The following is a 20,150-nucleotide window of genomic DNA, read 5'->3' on the forward strand; positions in this document are numbered from 1 at the left end:
ATGATCGAGGTGCATGCTGCCCTATGTCCAAGGAGAGAGAAAGACAACGACAGACCCTGGTACACAGGCCTGTGACCCACACAACCAACCATCCCCTTGGCTGTGAGCCGGAGAGGATGCAGGACGCACGGGAGGGGCAAGAGATACTGCCGGGAAACCCTTTCGGACTCGGGCACATGGGACCATCGCTTTAAGAAAACGAAGCGGGCGCCTGTGCAGGTTCTTTCATAGAATCCTACAGCTGGAAGAGACCTCAGGAGTCATCGAGTCCAGCCCTCTGCCCCTGCAATTACAGCCAGCAGTTTTGCAAAGTGGTCCTCCTGAAGGAAGGTTCCTGCCGCAATGGAGCCATGCCCCAATAAAGGGAACTATCTGTGTAGTTACTAACACTGACTTCTCCTCAGTGATGCAAATACCTAGAAATGCCAGGTGAGTGCAAAGGGTGAGGATGGTGGAGGCGAGTTCTTGTCAAAATTACCCAACAAGGAGCCAGTCATCCAGGTAGGGGTACACCGAGTAGCCAAGGCAGCGTAATTGAGCTGCTGTGGCAGTGAAGACTTTTGTCAAGACTAGGGAGGCCGTCGCAATGCCAAAAGGGAGGACTCAGACTTGGTAGTGTCCTCTCCATGAACGGAGAAATTCCCAGCAGGCTGGACAAATGTCAGTGGTGAAATAGGCATCCTTCACGTCAAGAGCCGTGACCGGGAAGAGATGGGATAATCGATGCCAGCGTCACCACACAGAATTTGGGTTTTCTGACAAAAGAGGTTCGGTAGCTGGAGGTTGAGAATCAGTAGGTGCCCTTCACCCTTCTTCTGATGAGGAAGCTTGGGGAGTAGAAGCTTCATCCTGTGTAGGGAGGTGGGACTGACTTTACGACTCCGGACAGGAGAAGAGCGTCTACTTCCTGGTGGAAAAAGCATAGATGAGAAAGCTCACTTAGGGGTGTCTGGAGGAAAGGGGGCTGACGCTGAGGAAAAGAAATTCTATGGCCTATCCATGGCGAATGATCTCCAGTACCTCATGGTTCATGGTGATTGTGCCTCACTTGAAGCAAATAGAACAGGACAGCCCCCAAAATGGCATGGGGTCCCACAGGTAGCAACGGGGAAGGTTCGCAGGCCTTGACTGACTTGGTAGTGGGAGAGGATTGAGGAGGTGGCCATAGTGGAGTCAAGGAAATGCTGTTGCTGAGAGTGGTGTGGCTTGCAAGGGGTTTCCTGTTGTCGCTGGTAATAGGCCAGGTACGGTGTTGGTGGGGATGGAACTATGGTTGCTGTTGCCTGAATTGTGGAGCCGGGATATATAGTGCTAGGGATTGTAAAATGGCCTTGGAGTCCATCTTGGCATAAAACAGTTTGTCCTCTTCACAGGGAAGGTCCTCAATTGTATTTTGGACCTCCCCCAAATCAACAGCTGCCTGGAGGCCCACACTGGCGACCAAGTGTCCTTCATACACCTGTGCCTGAAACTGCTGCTGTTGCTCTGGCGCTGTGATTTTCAAACTTTCTGTAATGGTGACTCCTTTCTGTATTGGTGACTCAGCAAGCCTCTGAGCATCCCCCCCTTATAAATTAATAATGTGGGGGGTACATACAAGAACATAAGAACGGCCGTACTGGGTCAGACCAAAGGTCCATCTAGCCCAGCATCCTATCTGCCAACAGTGGCCAATGCCAGGTGCCCCAGAGGGAGGGAAACAGAACTGGGAATCTTCAAGCAATCCCTCTCCCATCACCCATTCCCAGCCTCTGACAGAGACTAGGAGACACCATTCCTACCCATCCTGGCTAACAGCCATTGATGAACCTAACCTCAGTGAATTTATCTAGTACTTTCTTGAACTCTGTTAAAATCCTGGTCTTCTCAACCTCCTCTGGCAAGGAGTTCCACAGGCTGACTGTGCTGTGTGAGAAAAAAAAACTGTTCCAGCTGTATTCCTAGATCCTCTGTCAGCCACTAGAGCAGGTCCTGCTACTTCTGGTGATCACACAGCAGAGACAGGGAAGATGGAATGAGTGAGGAGGAAGGAGACCAAAGGAGCCAGCAAAACCAGCTCAATATTTGCCTCTTCCTCCAAGTCCAACAGTGCTGGTGGAGGAGCCCGGGCGGAGGGGTAGAACTATTGGGAGGGTGGGTAATGCTGGTGTTAAGTGTTTCAGGAATCCCAGTGCAGCCAAGGGGAAAGGTCCTGAGAGTCCCAAATACTGGCCCCTGATCTAGCGCCAGTACCAGATACTCAGTGCTGAACCATACACCAGCGGATAAGGAGGTCGGGGGCGTGAATCCAAGTTGCGACATGACATTGGGGAGAACGAAGGCTCCGGCTCCAAAAACTCCTCTGATTCTGAGGATGGCTCCAGCAGGGGAACCAGTGGAATGGGCAGGCCGCAGTGATGCACCAGAGTGGGGGGATAATCATTCCAGCAGCAGCTGCTGGTCCACTGGAGCAGGGACCTCATGGGTGAGGGAAGGCCAAAGAGGATCGGAAGGGGCGCGTAGGATAGCACCAATTCCACGACAGAGAGGACAGGCTCCAAGCAGCTGGGAGGCCTGCATGTACCTGTGGAAATGCTCGAGGGGCAGGTGGAATCTGCAGCTTGCCCCAATGTCACGGCAGTGAAAACAGGACGGGTTTCAGGTGCAGGAACTGGTGACCATCTTTACTGCCAAAGCCCATTTGCGCAGAGCTTCTCCCTTCAGCCAGTCATCTCCACATGTAACGTCTCCTCCAGCCCGGCTTGGCCCAGGGAAGAAACGCTGCATTTGTGCTTCTGAGAGTGCTTCTTGCTCTTATGGCTGTCCCTACCCCGCTGGCAGGGGTCCCCCCCGGCTCCACAGGCCCCATGGCAACTTGCAGGGGAGGGGAATAGCTCTGTGCTCCTGGATGGGGCGGGGCCTCAGGCATATGGGGCAGAGCCAGGAGCAACCAGGCCTCTGTGCCCCACAGCCTTAAGAGCTGCACAGAGCACGCAGCACCGTGCTTCAGCGGCAATTTAAAGGGCCAGGGGCTCAGGCTGCTGCCTCAGTAGCAACAGCCTTTGAATCACTGGGCCCTGGGGCAATTGCCCCGTTTCCCCCCCCCATTAGTCGGCCCGTCCACTGGTACCATCGGCTCCGGAGGGGGGCAAGTAGTGGGAGGATGCTCACCACCAGGGAAGGTCGTTCTGTCGGTGATTCTGATGGCCCTGGATCTCACTGAGCAAGCGACCTCATTGCTTCCTTCACAAGGAATTTACGGAGCCGGAGCTCCCAGGCCTGTGGCAGGATTTGCAGAGGGAGCCACAAGCCATGACGTGAGCCTTGCTGAGGCAATGAAGACACTCCTGGTGCTCGTTGCCAAGAGAACTGCCAGTCCCCCCCCCCCCCCCACGCAAAGGGGGGGTTCCATGCTTCCAGAAGGGGCAGGGCTACTGCGCCACACCTCCCCCCACCAGCCCTTCAGCACTGCCCAGCGTTTCCATGGTGACTGCACTAGCCAGCCTATTGCTAACTCTACAACCACTATATGCAACTACAGACCGACGGAAAGAAATCACCCTCTCGGCACGGTCACGAGTACGGAGGAGCAGGGAGTCTGACTCAGGCCAGGCAGCAGTAAGCGGGAACTGGAGAGGTGTCGACCCACACAACCAACCGTCCCCTTGGCTGCGAGCCGGAGAGGATGCAGGACGCACGGGAGGGGCAAGAGATACTGCCGGGAAACCCTTTCGGACTCGGGCACGTGGGACCATCGCTTTAAGAAAACGAAGCGGGCACCTGTGCAGGTTCTTTCATAGAATCCTACGGCTGGAAGAGACCTCAGGAGTCATCGAGTCCAGCCCCCTGCCCAAAGCAGGACCAAACCCAACTAACTCATTCCAGCCAGGGCTGTGTCAAGCCGGGACTTAAAAACCTCCAGGGATGGAGATTGTCTGTGTAACTGAGAGAAAGGGGGACTCCCAATTACTCCCCTGTACCCTTAAGACCCCTGCATTAAGGGGCCAGGGTATCCCTCTGTCTGCTGCACAAACACTAGGTGCCACTAGCATCCCAACTGCATTGTGTAAAAGAGAAGGAGCAGACAGGAGGTGATGGGGGCAGGGAGAGAAGGGCAGCCGGCGCACTCGCATGGTTACCTTTTTCTTGGGGATCGGGGGAGGCTTGGCAGCCATCTTTGGGGTGTGGGCGGTGCAGTTGGTCTGTTCGTCCCGCATGGCAATGATGGAAGAGGAGTGCACCATCGTCAGGTGGGGCAATATACCTTGGTGCAGGCAGCTGTGGATGTACTGGTGGGTGGAGGGGCAGAGAGAGAACAGAATTAATCCTGGCAGGACAGGAAGGCTGGAAGCCACGAGGCTCTGGAGAGGGCAGCGATGGTGGTGCAGCCGGGCCGGGTCAGGCAGAGGGAGGACAGCCTGTGGAAGGGCTCCAACAGCCACCACAACCGGGTTCTCCTGCCAATGCCTTGGTAAGCCTACATCTTTCCCAGGAGGCACCCCTGGCACGAAGAACTCTGAAGACTAAAGGTCCAGCTGCCCAAACCCATCCTCAATACACGCACAGGGCTGCCTGGCTTCATGGCACGAGGCTGGGAAGGATTCATTGCTCCAGACAGCACAGAGCCTGCCCTGCCCACAACACAGATGGGGGATGCCATTTGGGGGGCAGTGTTCCTTCCCCAGCAGTAGGGGGCACAGTTCAGCTCTGCCTTTCAGAAGCTACATCCTGGCTGAGGGATGGACGGAGTCACCCCACCTCCCCCAGAATCACAATCCTCCCCCACCCACACATATACAAACTCACACCCAGCGATGGGTTTGGCTCATCAGCCTACACCACCACAAAGGGACCCACAACCCAGTCACGGTTTCTCCATCCATTTCCCCATGACCAAGGCCGTTTCCCCAGCAGCTTCGTTTTTTTGTGGTGCCCTCGAGGGCCGCCCATTGAGATAACCAGGTCACTGCTGTTAACCAGACAATGGACTGGGTCCCTTTAGGGTGTATTTCTAGCTGGACGTAGAGGGACGACAACAGCACGGAGCATCCTATACCCGCCTTCCAGAGAGAACAGTGCCTGCACCCTGGGGAAAGAGCTCAACAGTCAGAGGTGGAGAGACTCACCTGGAACTGGTACAGGGGGTAGTTCCCGTAGATATATTCCCATTTCCCTTTCACCTGCAGAGTATAATCCTCAGAGCTCTCCAGTCTCTGGTGGCGGAAGACTGTAGCTTGCTTCTTGATGGCATAGCTTATTAATGTGATCGGGAATTCCATGGGGGAGATCTGGAAGGTGAAGCTCTCCTGCAATCCCAACAGAACAGCACGGAGAGTCAAATACCAGCTGGGAAGGGGCTGAAATCAGCATCCGGAGTCGCAGAGTCTCCAGAAGGAGAATAGGTCCCAGGGGCAGAGTGACTATCCACATTCACAAACAGGGATGCAGAGAGCTCAGAATGGACAGGCTGTTGCTGCACTTCAAAGGCGAAAGCGCTGCGTAGAGCCTGGGGTCAGCTGGGGACTCCCCCGCTGACCCCAAGCTCCGTGTGGTGCTGCCGCTTTAAAACGCTGTGAGGAGCCTGACGCCGAGCTCCCTACAGCATTTCAAAGTGGCAGTGCTGCACGGAGCCCGGAGTCAGGGGGAGAGTCCCCAGCTGATCCCTGGCTCCACACGGTGCTGCCGCTTTGAAATGCCACGTGCATCCCAATGCCGGGGTCCCTGAGGCATTTCAAAGTGGCAGCGCCGTGTGGAGCCCTGGGTCAGCTGGGGAGTCTCCAGCAGATTCCAGGCTCCATGCGGCACTGTCTCTTGGAGATGCCGCGTGCAGCTTGGGGAAACCCTAGCTTGCCCCGGGCTGCAAGAGGCTTTTCAAAGCAGCAGCGCCACCTGGAGCCTGAGGTCTGGCCCCAGGCTTCAAGCAGTGCTGCCGCTTCGAAGTACCCTCTTGTCTGATAGAGGTAGCAAGATGGGGGAAGTGACTAGTCAACTATCCTGTCGACTAATCCTTCACATCCCTACCAGGAACTTCCCAAATCCTCTTCGAAGTTCTGCCTTGTACTCCCTCTGCAGCCTGCAGCACATCATGTAAAGCTTCCTGCCTCCACTTTCTCTGTCTGTACAAAACAGGGATGATACCTGCTTGGGAGGGCTGGCTGCCTGGCAAGCACTGCATGTTAATGGGTGGCTCCTTTCGGACCGAGCAGGTGCCGCCTTGGAAATACTGTTTAATGCCTGGGCACACCGTGCCAGGGGTGGGGTTTTCAGAGGGCCGTGGGAAGGGATGAGAAGTTATCACGGACTCCGTGGCAGACACAGCCTGATGCCTGGGAACAGAGTGGTGTGATCATGAGACCGCCTGACCTTTTTATTTCAAAAGAAAAGGGGATTTGTTTCAGCAGTGCAGAACTGGGGGGGGGGGGGGGGGGGAGACATATTTAGATGGGGAGCATTTCCATCAAGCAGCTGTTTGGTGGGGAGGTGGGAGACTTACATCCAGCCCTTCCAAACATCTCAAGGTCAACAAGATAATGCCCAAACAAAGGGAACCACGGAATATTCTCTTCCTGACAGCACCCTGTCCGACAGCGGGAGGCAGAACTGAGCGCGCAAAGCGTTTACACAAAGGCAGCTCGGGATCTTACCTCACCAGACTCAAACTTGACGTTGATGAAGCAGCTCCTGTTGGAGACGTGAAGGGGGCTGGTCCTGGGGCTTTTGGTCAGGGGCTCCAGTTGCAGAGGAAAGCTGTATTCCAACCAGGCCCTCCAGCTCAGCTGCTGCCGCTTCCCCGCTCTCTCCTCGCAGAACTGGCGCATTTTTGCACGGAAGTCATTCACCTCCGGGTCACGCATCGAATCAAACTCATGCAAACCTGAGAGGGGTGTTAAAACCACATGATGCAGCAGGAGTAGGGTGACTGGTCTGTGATAATCAGCTGCCTCTGCTGGGCGGGGAGATCGCAGCATCACATAACGTACGGTAGGAAAGCCAAGTCTTTGGAGTTAGACTCTTGCTGGGACAGGCTGGGACCAGATCAGGGAAGAAATCACCCCCTGCCCTTAGTCAGTCCATAGGGACTCCTGTTGGGACCGGCATAGTTGAGAACTCCCTTAACTCAGTGCATCTATGTTATTTCCTACACAGCAACCCAGAGAGAGGTTGTGCCTAGAGTACTTAGCTCTCCCTGCAGCCAGCGCCCCCGCCCTACCTTGATTAAAGTGGCTCCGTCTGGCACTTAGGTGGGACTCACCTTTCCCAATGAGCAGACTGATCTGGGAGTTAATCAGCTTCTTGGCTCTGTCACCTTCACGGGCCACAAGCCGGAGGACGGGCAGAAAGGGCTGGATGTCACAGAGGCGCCGCTGCTCATCCTCCAGCTCCTGCTGCTCGGCTGTCTGGTTGATACACGTGAAGACGTAGGCTTCGGGGTCATTGAGCATGTGATACAACGGCTCATACTGTGCGTGATGCCAGACCACCTGGGACAAGCCAACAGCAGGATGGAACCACCAATGTACCAGCCGAACCATCTCCTCCCCTCCCTACTGCCCCACTTTCCCGCCACACCATCCTCACAACCCCCCAAGGCCAGTACACACAGTAATGAGGCAAACAGCAGCAGCAGCAGCTACTGACTGGGACCTTGCGGGGCCTTAATGAAAGTCCCTGGAGAAGAGCAACAATCATTTGTGAAACACCCTGAGAAACACCATCCCTAGGGAATTCTCAACTGCCCACGCCTGCTCGCACCTCCAGGGAAAGGTGCAATATACAACAATGGGAAGCCATGCTAACCCTTTTCCTAGCCACCTCTACGCATAAGACAGCACAAATTTTCAAGCCCAGGTAGCTGCAATCATTACTGACCTGATTATTTCCTGTGTGATCTCACAGCATTAACTGCAAGGACCCAATTTTCAGCCCGTCCTTAACCCGACTTCTCATTTTTTGTGCTCACAATGAGCTGCAATAAATCTCTCTCAGTGCTTACAGTAGCTGACCTCCTCACAATACTTATTCATGGATTTTTAGCCTCGCAACATCCCTGTCCGGTAGGGAGGCATTACCCCCATTAAACAGATGGGGAGCCGAGATACAGGTCACACATCTGTGACAGTACCAGGAACTGAAGCCAACACTCCTGTACTCCAGTCCAGTGCCCTCCCCGCTAGACCATCCTTCCACCCCAGTGGATGTTATTTAGACAGTTAACTAATTACCTAATTGTAATCCCATAGCTAGTGACTTAACAACTAAAGCACATCAATTGTGCCCACAATTTTCTGGCCTGAAAACTGCAAGCATAGTGAGAACTTCTAATGATCTGGCACCGTGTGTCTGTCTCTTGTGCTGTGTGAGTCATGCTGCTATTGCAATGAGAATCTTTCCCACTCTGAGTTACGTCCAGTGAATTGAAAAGGTAATTTCATTTTCTCTACTTTTGTTCAGCATTTTATTCCTCAAAGGAAACATGGAAAACTTTTCTTTTTAACTAAAGTTCCCAGCCACCAGGTCACGGCTTCGGCTGTACAAAATAATAAGGGTACGTCCCCACAGCAATAGAAGACCCCTGGTATGGCTGCAGGGGAGCTGAATCAGCTGACTTGGACTCGCAGGGCTAAAAATTGCAGTGTAGACATTTGGGCTTTGGCACGGAAACCTGCAAGAGGGATGGGCCTCAGAGCCCAGGCTCTGGCCGGAATCCAAACATCTGTGTTGCTATTCTTAGCCCTGCACCCCAAGTCCCATGAGCCCCGAGTCAACTGACCTGGGATTGAAGACTTGGTGCCAGAGATTATTTTTACTGCTTTGTAGACGTAACCTCAAAGGGCGCTCACAGCAAAAAAACAACTGCAGAACATGGGATTTAATCCAGAATGTGTATTCAGCTTCCCGGGGAGGATTTCTCTCCCTGGCCCGTAGGAGACCACTGAGATGAAAGGCTCTGAATGGGGAGTGGCTGCTCTGGTGAGTGAGCGAGATGTAACAGAATATGAGAATTTCTCACCCCTCAGCTGCTGATTCAAATCTGGCCCATCTGTAGTTACCCACAAACCTCTTACCATCTGAGGGCTGATGTGAAACGAGTCAAGTTCCCAGCACAGTGATGCCTATCACAGCTGGCAGTGTAATTGCTCTGGATGTTGGCAGCCTCAAGAGCAATGCTAAGGGTTATCAAGGACTGTGAAGAGAGCGGCCCGGAGGATGGTCCCTCCAGGTCAGCAATATGTCACTCTATTAGCCCAGCAAGGGAAAAGGGTGCGGGGGTGTGGCTAAATGGGGCTGCGAATCCAATGTCTTTCCCAAGCACTGAGCTCACTTAAGAAAAACATCCTGCCTGCTTGGAAAATTCATCCCAAAGGTGACTGTTCAGCCACAGGGGTGAGGCTTGCTATGGAAAAGGCTGGTACCTGCTTGATGGTGCCCAAGCTGGCATGGCAGGACACAGAGAGGTTCAGGTATATGCCTGTAGGTAGCAGGAAATCCACCTGGATGTTTTGGTTTCCTTCCTTGGACCAGAATTCCACAGGGCAATAGATGCCCGGGGGCATCCTGCTCACTTCTTAGCTACAATCTGCAACAAAGAGAGAGAAAGGACAATTATTATTTGCATTGCCGTCATTCCTACAAGCCCCAACAAGAGCAGGGCTAAGCGCTTCACAGACGCAGTGGGACACAGTGCTTCCTCCAGCAAACCCCACCTAATGAAGGGTGGAAAAATGGAGAAATTATTATTCTCGTTTTATGGGTGGGGAAACTGGGAATCCAATCCGATCTCCAGAGTCCAAATCCAGTGCTTTAAATCAAGGACATCCTTGTTCAGACCCACCCAATCACTACCATGCTTATCGTTCAAAGCAGCTTCTACTTACAAAATGCTTAGTATTGCAGCTGGGCGAAAATGCATTTTTCTGGACACAAACTGTTTGCAAGGTAGGATCAAATTATGTGAATAATTTACAAAAATAAATACAAAACAAGAACAACTAACACCCATCATCTCTTGGATTTTTTTTTCAGAAATGTCATTGCTAGTGGACAATCTCTTTTGTGAGACTCAAGCTTTTTTATTTTTGCATGTGTTTCAATGAGGGGAAAAAGTTTATTTTGAACTGAAATGGATTTTTTGTTTTTGTTTTCAAAGGCTTGGCCCTGAATCGACCTCCCCAACACACACTCCCATGCTCAATTATTTGAGCGGCTCTAGCATTTATGTTGGGCTTCCCGTCTACACGCCTCCACTTCACAAAGAAGATTAAAGAATTATCTTCCCCATGCTACAGGTGGGGAGACTGAGGAAGAGAAGTGAAGGGGCTTCCCCACACAGTCACTCCATGACAGAACAGCGAGCAGACCCCAGAAGTGCCTACTCGTAGTCTGACACCCTATTTCCTGGAAGACAAAGAGCTGGTCTAGGTCCAGATCTGTCCCCCCTGTAAGCTGAGTGCTTGGGAAACTACCCAGGAGAGATTCAAATGCTGTCCAATTGCTTAGCAGAATGCCCAGAGCCGGCAGCATGTGTTTCTACTGGTGGTGCACATCCCCATATGCCTTGGTGCGGGTAACAAAATGTATTTGTCACAAAAATCAGCGGGAACACTGACCCATATAATTTTCAATATTAAAATTTTTGTCTTAAAAAGAATAGGAAGAATAAATGGCACAAAGTGGAATGGCTAGGAATTTTTTTGAGGGGGAGCCTGATTCTATCCCTACTGCCTTGCAGGAATCTGTAATTTGTTCCACATAATGCAAACAGCAGGAAAGAGTGTGTCATCAAACTCAAACAGCTGCCTTCAAACTTCAGGTGGCAAACATCCAGCAGAAGACATTAGTCATTAACCAGAAGCCATGGGCTATCCGAATCCCCTCCCTTTCGGGTGGCAATTAGGGATGTGACTAGTTGAGTAGTTGACTACGTGATAAGCCTAGGCTTATTGGGTAGTTGAGTCACTACTTGACTAGTTGCTTCTCCCACCCCTTGCTATCAGAGTCAGCAAGAAGGGGGAGCAGGAACCAGTGCTGGGGGGAGCCGGCTTAAAAGCCTTATGCATAAACGTGACAAGTGAAGCCCAGAATCTTATCAGCAAAGGCCTGGGAGCACAACACTTCCCCATCAGCAGTGAGGTAAGGATTCCCAGAAACACGAGCCATGTTTTATCTGTTCCGCTTCCTTAAAGTGCATGCTGTATCACACTAGGACCGAATGCAGAGACCACAAGAGAGGGAAGGAAGGAGCGGAGTCCATGAGTTTAAGTCAGGCTCAACAAGAGAAAGGATCCTGCTCTCCTGTCCACTCGCTACCAGTGAAACCAGCAAATTTCCCCCCCACAACTTCTATTTCCTCACTGCACCAATACTGTTCCAGTACACGCTGGAGTAGCGGGGGATGGGGAGGACAGAGACGTTGAATTTGACATCCTAGAGGGGCAGATTAGTGATCCAGGTGACAGGTGTGAAATACTATACCCAGCCTGCCTAGCAGCACAGGTTACATCCCAGCAGGGCTAACTCTATCCTTTGTCCTCCGGAGGAAGATACATTGATGACCATGCAATGAGCGATGCAGGGGTTCCTCGGCCCAGGCCCTGAGGTTCTCGCCACCAGAGCGCCCAGAGATGGTGAGTTAGGAGAAAGAATTTCTACCTCACTCCCTTCCTCCCACAGGGGAGGCCACAGAAGGGTGAACCTCAGGTTGGCTGCTGCCTTGGTATAGGAGGCTGGGCCCTGCCCTGAGACACGCTCACCTGCGGATACAAAGTACCGCAGCATCTCCCTCTCCACTGAGCGGCTCTGATATATGCAGGTTGCTCAGAGCGTAGCAGCAACACTTGGGGTCACCCCTTTGGGCTACCCATGTTATAGGACTCTACACAGGCTGCCTATAAAGTAGGCTAGAGGGGAGGAGGTAAGGATTGACACTGCTGCTGTTGGCTTTGAAAGCACTGACAGGCCCTGGCGCTGTTCCAGACATTTACCTGGCGCATGTGTGGCTCACCCAGTGCCTGCCACTAGAGAGCCCATCTTGTGCTCTTCCTGTAGTGCAAGTGGGCGGGCTCTGAGCTGGGTCCAGCATTCAAGGCCTGAAAAACTTTTGAGAGCCACTAGCGACAGGTATTAGCTTCCTGGAAGGCGCTCAGATACTGCAGTGGTTACGGTGAAAGAACCACCAGAAGGGAGCTGGACTTGGGCTGTGGTGTTCACCGTTCACTCACTCTTCAAGTTCTGCTTTCTCTCTTCCCCAAACCTTTACATAAAAGGCCACCCCCAAGGGCTGTTTTAAAAGTGACCAATGTCCCTGCCTTGGTCATTCTTCCTCTCTACTTCTGCCTTTTCCCCATTCTGTGGCCACCCTCTCCCCTACCCCCTGAACCTGTATTTATTTAAAATGTTTTGGGGCCCATTTATTATTGTTGGATGATATTTGGCCAGGTTCTGAATATCACTCCCCCAGCACCTTGAACACAGCGACCATGACATTTTGGTAAAAGCCAGGAGTTGGGACTGGCAGCCTTAGGTCATGCTCCACTCCATTGTGTGGTGTCCTCCATGCCAGCTTGGCATTTCTCCCCACTCCAGGGTGGGGCTCTGGGTCCATCGCACATTCTGCGTCCAGCAGGAGACTGGACACGATGACCTCTTGAGGTCCCTTACAGTTCTATGATTCCTCCTGGGCACTATGTAAAAACATGAGCAAGACCAGCCCCACGGGAAAGCTTCCCTCATCTTCCATTAGTCTCACCAGCTGAACACCACCTCAGATCCAAACCTGCCGCTGCATGTGTGATGAGAGCTGCAGGATGAGACTCTCTATGGCACTGACTTGGCTTCCATAATCTTAGTGCCTCACAACGACCATTAACAGATTTATTCTTGTAGCACCCAGCAAAATGGGCAGTTCCATTGTCCCCATGTCACAGACAGAGAGCAGAGGGGGGTAAGGCCATGTCTTCACTAAACAGAAGACCAATGCTGCTGCGATCGATCTTCCAGAGTTCCACCTGGCGAGTCTAGTTAAGAGTCACTAAAATCGAACTCAGAGGTTGCCCCCATTGGCGGCCGGGATTCCTGCTCCTGCAAGGAGTAAGGGAAGCTGACAGGAGCATTTTCTCCCATCGGCCTCCCCCTGTAAGGATGGTGGTGGTTGAGTCCAGCTACGTAATTAATGTAGCCGGAATTGTGTATCTCAGTTCGACCTTCCCTTTTAGTGTAGGTCTAACTTTAGATACTAAATAACTCCTCCAAGGTCAGACTCTCAGTCCCGGAGCTTGCGCCCTAACCACTTACACACCCTTCCTCCCTAGCTGTATATTTCAGTTCTTTGTCACATAGGGCCCTGACTGCACCCCCCTCTGGTTTTGAAACCACTCCCATTTGCGCCAGTGGCAGAAAGAGATACCACGATGGGCACAGGTTATAGAACAGCTGGGAGTCAGAGGTATAGGCACAAAAGGCTGCACCTCCTCCCTACACAGAGCTCCCCAGAACCTTACAGAAATAATAGTGTGTGTCCATGCCATAGACACACAGCACAGCAACAAAAATACACCATGAGCATCTCCCATTAGAGCACCAACCTAAGGAGGGGACTTGGCCCTCCTACGCTTCCTCATTCACCATGGGACGGAACCTCTCTCCTCGCCGATCTATACAGAGTCTCTCACCCCAGGCTAGCATTTTAGCCGCCCGTAGCTCCACATGTGTTTGCCTAATAAAAGCATCAGTGAGTACATTTCCCAAAGGGAAAACGGAACATTTACATGGGGCTAGCCCAAGCCTGCCCCCATCCTCATGCAGGGCTGGCCCCAGATGCTTACCTGAGGCATCCATCACCCTGCTGCCTCTCCTCTGCTCCCACCATGCAGGGCTCATCTGAGCCTCTCTCCATGCCCCCCCATGTGAGGCTGGGGCTTGTGTCGCTACTCACTTGAGCCCTGTCTAACCCTCGGCCTGAGCCCTACCTCCCCTCTTGCACGGGGCTCGCCTCACTGCTCACCTCCATGCAAATTTCTCCAAACCTGGCAAAAAAAGAGGACATGTGGTCACCCTACCTCAAGGGCTCTGCTGTGGCTCACTGCGCTTTTGCACAAGTCCTGCAGTAGCTGCCTCTTGGAAGGAGCTCTGACCAGTCTGCAGCACTAGAAGAGTTGCCCATTTATGGGTGCTGCAGGCATGACTGGGTGCATCACAATAAGATGAAGGGAACTGCATACTACTCAGAAAGAATTCTCTTACATCCTGCGATGGACAAGGCTCCAGCAGCCTGAGGTCAGAGCTGCCCAGTCTTGGGGATTACAGCTGACTTTAGCAAGAGGATATGTAAGAGGCCCCAGGAGACAATTAGGTCGTGGCTGGATTCTTGAAAGTGACCCATTTGTCTGACCCCTATACTTACTCGGAGACTGACGCTCTGGAGATCAATCTTCCAGGGTTCAATTTTGCAGGTCCAACTAGGACCTGTTAAATCGATCACTGATGACACCCCCATCAAACCTGGTACTCCACGGATGTTGCAAGGATTAAGGGAAGTCGAAGGGAAGAGTTTCTCCCACCGATCTTCTGCAATGGGAATGCTGCAGAAATCTGACTTAAGGTACATCAACTCCACTTATACAATTTGCATATCTGGAATTGTGTGTGTCAGATCAACATTCTCCCTAACTATAGATCTGGCCTTAGGAAGGTTTGGACTAGACCACACAGAATCACAGGGTTGGAAGAGACCTTAGGAGGTCATTGAGTCCAGCCCCTTGCCCAAAGTAGGACCAATGCAACTAAATCATCCCAGCCAGGGCTTTGTCAAGATGTGACTTAAAAACCTCTAGGGATGGGGAGTCCACCACCTCCTTAGGTAACCCATTCCAATGCTTCACCACCCTCCTAGTGAAATAGTTTTTCCTAATATCCAACCTAGACCTCCCCCACCGCAACTTGAGACCATTGCGCCTTGTTCTGCCATCTGTCACCACTGAGAACAGCCTCTCTCCATCCTCTTTGGAACCTCCCTTCAGGAAGTTGAAGGCTGCTGTCAAATGCCCCCCTCACTCTTCTTTTCTGCAGACTAAATAAGCCCAAATCCCTCAGCCTCGCCTTATAGGTCACGTGCTCCAGCCCCCTAATCATTTTGGTTGCCCTCCGCTGGACCCTCTCCAATGTGTCCACATCCTTTTTATAGTGGGGGGTCCAGAACTGGGCACAGAACTCCAGATTTGACCTCACCAGTGCCGAATAAAGAGGAATAATAACTTCTCTAGATTTGCTGAAAATACTCCTTCTAACGTGCCCCAATGTGCCATTAGCCTTCTTGGTTACGAGGGCACATTGTTGATTCATATCCAGCTTCTCAGCCACTGTAATCCCCAGGCCCTTTTCTGATGAATTGCTACTTACCCAGTTGGTCCCCAGCCTGTAACAATGCTTGGGATTCTACCGTCAAGCGGTAGTTATTGAACCTCATCAGATTTCTTTTGGCCCAATCCTCCAATTTGTTTAGGACACTCTGTACCCTATTCCTACCCTCCAAAGTATCTACCTCTCCCCCTAGCTTAGTGTCATTCGCCAACTTCCTGAGGGTGCAATCCATCCCCTCATCCAGGTCATTAATAAAGATGTTGAACAAAACCAGCCCTAGAAGCAATCCTTGGGGCACTCCGCTTGAAACCGACCGCCATCCTGACATTGAGCCATTGATCACTACCCATTGAGCCCGACACTCCAGCCAGCTTTCCAGCCACCTTACAGTCCATTTATCCAATTCATACTTCCTTAACATGCTGGCAAGAATATTGTGGGAGACCGTATCAAAAGCTTTGCTAAAGTCAAGGTATATCACATCCACAGACTTCCCCATCTCCACAGAGCCAGTTTCCTTATCATAGAAGCTAATCAGGTTGGTCAGGCATGACTTGTGCTTGGTGAATCCATGTTGACTATTCCTGATCACTTTCCCCTCTTCTAAATGCTTCTAAATGGATTCTTTAAGGATCTCTTCCATGATTTTTCTAGGGACTGAGGTGAGGCTGACCCGTCTATAGTTCCCTGGATCGTCCTTCTTCCCATTTTAAAGATGGGCACTATATTTGCCTTTTTCCAATTATTTGGGATCTCTCCCGATCTCCACGAGTTTTCAAAGATAATAGCCAAAGGCTCTGCAATGATGATATCTACCGACTCACTCAGTACCCTCAGATGCATTAAATCCAGACCCACGGATTTGTGTATGTCTAGCTTTTTTAAATACTTCTTAACCTGTTCTTTCTCCAGCAAGGGTTGCCCACCTCTTCCCATACTGCGTTGCCTAGTGCTGGGAGCTGACCTTATCTGTGAAGACAGAGGCAAAAAAAGCACTGAGGCCTCTATGCAGAGCCTCCTGTCACCCCTTGAAGTCTGAAGACAGACAAGTTCTTATGCAAAAGAGATGACAGCACTTGAAGCTCCCAGTGGGCCTGGAAGAGGAGGCATGACGCCACCTTAGTGTCCTAACCTTTTCTAGAAGATCAGGCCTGCGAAAGACAACTGATTTTACAAGGAAAATAAGAGAAAAAGCCCATTGCCAGCACACATCGGTGGCTCTGAGGTTTCATCACAGCCTGCTGACCATGGGAACAGCCACACTGAGGAAGAATGATATTAGAACCATAGCCAAACTGTGGGAGACACTGAGCTTTCTCCCTCTGACCCCAGCCTCTGGTTCAAAGCTAGCCCAGCGCGACCAAGAGATGGCAATACCTAATGGTTGTTGCTTTGTAAAACAACTGGAGTGGGCTCAGCCCAATTCCCAGGGGTCGGCTCAGCCCAATTCCCAGGGGTCGCATCACTAAAGCCATCGCTACTGGCACTTATTGGCTCCCTTATGGCAGTCTCATGGCTGGCAGTTCAATTTTCTAAGTCCTAGGGGCCTTGTCTTCACTTACCTTGTTTTACCTCCTGCTCGCTATAATCACTTGAGATACCCAGGGAAGAGAAGGCAACTTTGGTTTAAAACACAAGTTAGCTTAACCCTAAGCTCCCGTACCACCTTCATCTCACCCTGTTAACCCACTTGAAAGCTGTGAACTGCCCTGCCTTCACTAAACCTTTACTTTGAGTTACTTCCCATGAGATAAGAACTCCTCCTCCTCAGGGCATTTGCATGCCAAAAGCAGGCCAGGGCAGGGCTGAAGTACATTCCTGAGGCAATGTGGAAAATGCCTGAACTGCAGGGTAATTCCCAAACTGGTACTTTGGGGTAGCGTTTGCACAATTACATTATTTGTTGCCACCCTAAACATATCGGTACAACATAATTTGGGGTTTCAATCATAAGTTAACAACATGCCTCAAGGACAGTGGCATCCATACAACAGGGGTGGACAATAATTTTAGAAGAGGGTCACTTCACAAATTTTTTAAATGGTCCCAAGCTGCCCTGGAAGGGGCAGGGCAGGGCTTCGGAAGGAAGGGAAGGGGCCAGGACACTTCTGTGCTCCCCCACCCACAGACCGATCAGCTTGGGGGTAGCGGAGCATGTGAAATCTTTGTCCCTGCTTCCCCCCAGAGAGAACCGCCAGCTATCCCTCTAGGCGCCTGTGCCCCTGGCAGCAGGAGGAGACTTCACACGCTCTCCCTGCCCCAGGTCAATCAGGGTCTGGGGGCGGGGGAGCGTGCAAAGTCTCTCGCTTCCTGCCCCCACCCTGCAAGGGGCGCCCGGCACTTAGGGCTCGTCTAGACTACATCCCTCTTTTGAAAGAGGGATGTAAATTAGGCAGATCGAAAGTGCAAATGAAGCACAGATTTAAATATCTCGTGCTTCATTTGCATATTCACGTCCGATTGCTGTTTCAAAAAAGGGTATTTCGAAAGTAAAACCGCAGTCTAGACGCGGTTCTATCGGGGGGAAAAAACCTTTTTTGAAAGATCCCATACTCCTCATTTTGTTGTTGTTTTTTTTTCCTTTTTCAAAAGAACCGCGTCTAGACTGCGGTTTCACTTTCAAAATACCCTTTTTTGAAACAGCAATCGGACGCGAATATGCAAATGGAGCACAAGATATTTAAATCCGCACTTCATTTGCACTTTCAATCTGCCTAATTTACATCTCTCTTTCGAAAGAGGGATGTAGTCTAGACATAGCCTTAGAGTGAAGTGTCAACTATTCAACCGGTGGTTCACGCTAAGGCTACGTCTAGACTGCAAGCCTCTTTCGAAAAAGAGCATCTGGACTACAACCAGTACTTTCGAAAAAGCAAGCCGCATTTTCGAAAGAAAGCACCCAGGCAGTCTGGATGCTCTCTTTCAAAAAAGCACAGTTTGCATTACATAGCACCTTTTTTCGAAAGAGCACTTTTGAAAAAAGGCGTTATTCCTCGTAAAACGAGGTTTTCCACGGTCAAAAACACCTGCCGCGTTCTTTTGATTTACTTTCAAAAGAACGCGGTAGCAGTCTAGACGCAGAGGACGCTTTTTCGAAAAAACCCTGTAGTCTAGACACACCCTAAGCGCCTCACGCCCCTGGTGGGGGATCAGCAAGGCATCCGCGGGCCAGAACAACCCACTTGGCAGGCTGGATCCAGTCCAGGGAGGCACTCTTGCCCACTCCTGCCATACAAAGGCCATTTTTATTAAAAAACAACGCATCTGATGAAGTGGCTTTTACTCACAAAAGCTTATGCCCCAATACATCTGTTAAGTCTTTAAGTTGCCACAGGATTCCCTATTGTTTTTGCAGATACAGACTATCATGGCTACCTCTCTCAGACATCTTTATGCAATATATTACATAAAGAGACCCTTAAAGGTATCCAGACTATTTAGCAAGGCAGCCAGTTGAAAAACAAAAAACCCATCTCCTCCTACCAAGCTTATCAACCACAGCTTTAGTGGTTAGAATGCAACCACTCTGGGAGTGAAAAAAAGAGATCACAAATGGCACAGCATTACACAAGCCTCTACGATGCTGCATCAGGCAGATATAAATGCTCCGACGCCTACAAGTTGACAACAAAATTGTTAGTCCCGCAACTGCAAAAATACCTTTCAAGATTGTAAGAAGTGCCGGATGCAGAGCACATAGGTGATACATGTAGAGTAGCAGACTGTAAGAAGTGACTTTCATGGTAGGCGCTGACTGAGATGGGAAAGAAGGGAATTTATACCCAGACACACACACTAATTCTGATGAAAACAAACTGAAGTTCCTATTTTGGCTCCATTCTTGCAATAAGTTCTGCATAGACAGAAATCAACCCACCACAAACATACTGCAAGACGATGACCTTTGGGGTTACAATTGCCAGTTAAAGTTTTAAGTCATCTATGACCCGGCAAATGTATTAAAGTGAATTTCCCGTTGGTGAAAGATGCCAGAACAGCTTCCTTGGGGACTGAATTTATCTCCTGGGGGCAATGCAAGCTTTCCTTTCATCATCACAGAAAGTGTGTCTCGGGATTCCATCTTGCTGTAAGCAGGGCCGGACCAAGCCATTCCGGTACCCCGGGCAGAAAGGTTAATTGCACCCCGGGTTGGGGGAGGGCACATGCCCCTTACAGCTGCGCGCCCCTTACAGCTGCCATCAGGCGCCCCCGATAGGTTGGCGCCCTGGGCAACTGCCCGGCTAGCTCATGCCTTAATCCAGCCCTGCCTGTAAGAAATCTTTCTGTTCTTATCAGTAAGGCAGGAAGGACTGTCTGTTCCTCTACCAAAAGTACAGACACCACCAGCTAACTCAATTCACATAGGCCATTACTGAACAGCCATCAGATGGTGACTTACTGGTCACTGTCAGCCTTGGCCAGATACCAGAGTGACCTACTGCAGAAGCTGCTGCTTCTTTTCCCCCTTATGATGCCCCTGAGAGGCCCAGCCCACCTCGTTGTGCTGTGGGTTGCAAAGGGCATTCTCTCTGGGAACAGTAAGGACATTTACGCTCATCAAGCTTTGCTTCTACCTTAAATTTTTACTATTTGTAAAAGTCTCAGACTCTACGGTCCAGCTCAGCTATGCCTACAGCCACATTTGTGTGTACCCAGTCCCTGGGATAACCAGTGGCTTGTTTCACCTGCAACATCAACTGGAGCTGCCACAGAGCTGCTCTAACTTCTGTTGCCATCCATCCTGTTCTATTCCCTCTTTGGGCCTCTCTCCAGTACGGTTAGATCTGGCCTATCATCTTCTAGTGTGTTTAGTTTAT

The 20,150-nt window shown here is 51.1% G+C and overlaps 1 protein-coding gene across 2 annotated transcripts in view; it reads right to left on the reverse strand.

The window, feature by feature from the left end:
• Window positions 1-20,150, reverse strand: part of PIK3CD (phosphatidylinositol-4,5-bisphosphate 3-kinase catalytic subunit delta) — a 73,227-nt gene that overhangs the window by 34,756 nt on the left and 18,321 nt on the right. For both annotated transcript variants that reach the window (XM_075906079.1, XM_075906078.1), the window contains exons 2-6: window positions 9,393-9,556; window positions 7,232-7,460; window positions 6,624-6,853; window positions 5,106-5,285; window positions 4,119-4,268 (exon numbers count right to left, since the gene is read on the reverse strand). In XM_075906079.1, coding sequence (XP_075762194.1) covers window positions 4,119-4,268; window positions 5,106-5,285; window positions 6,624-6,853; window positions 7,232-7,460; window positions 9,393-9,533 — 930 coding nt within the window. In that variant the 5' untranslated portion in view covers window positions 9,534-9,556. The remainder of the gene's footprint in view (window positions 1-4,118; window positions 4,269-5,105; window positions 5,286-6,623; window positions 6,854-7,231; window positions 7,461-9,392; window positions 9,557-20,150) is intronic.

The sequence above is a fragment of the Pelodiscus sinensis genome, chromosome 23, assembly GCF_049634645.1.
Source record: "Pelodiscus sinensis isolate JC-2024 chromosome 23, ASM4963464v1, whole genome shotgun sequence".
Classification (NCBI taxonomy): Eukaryota; Metazoa; Chordata; order Testudines; family Trionychidae; genus Pelodiscus; species Pelodiscus sinensis.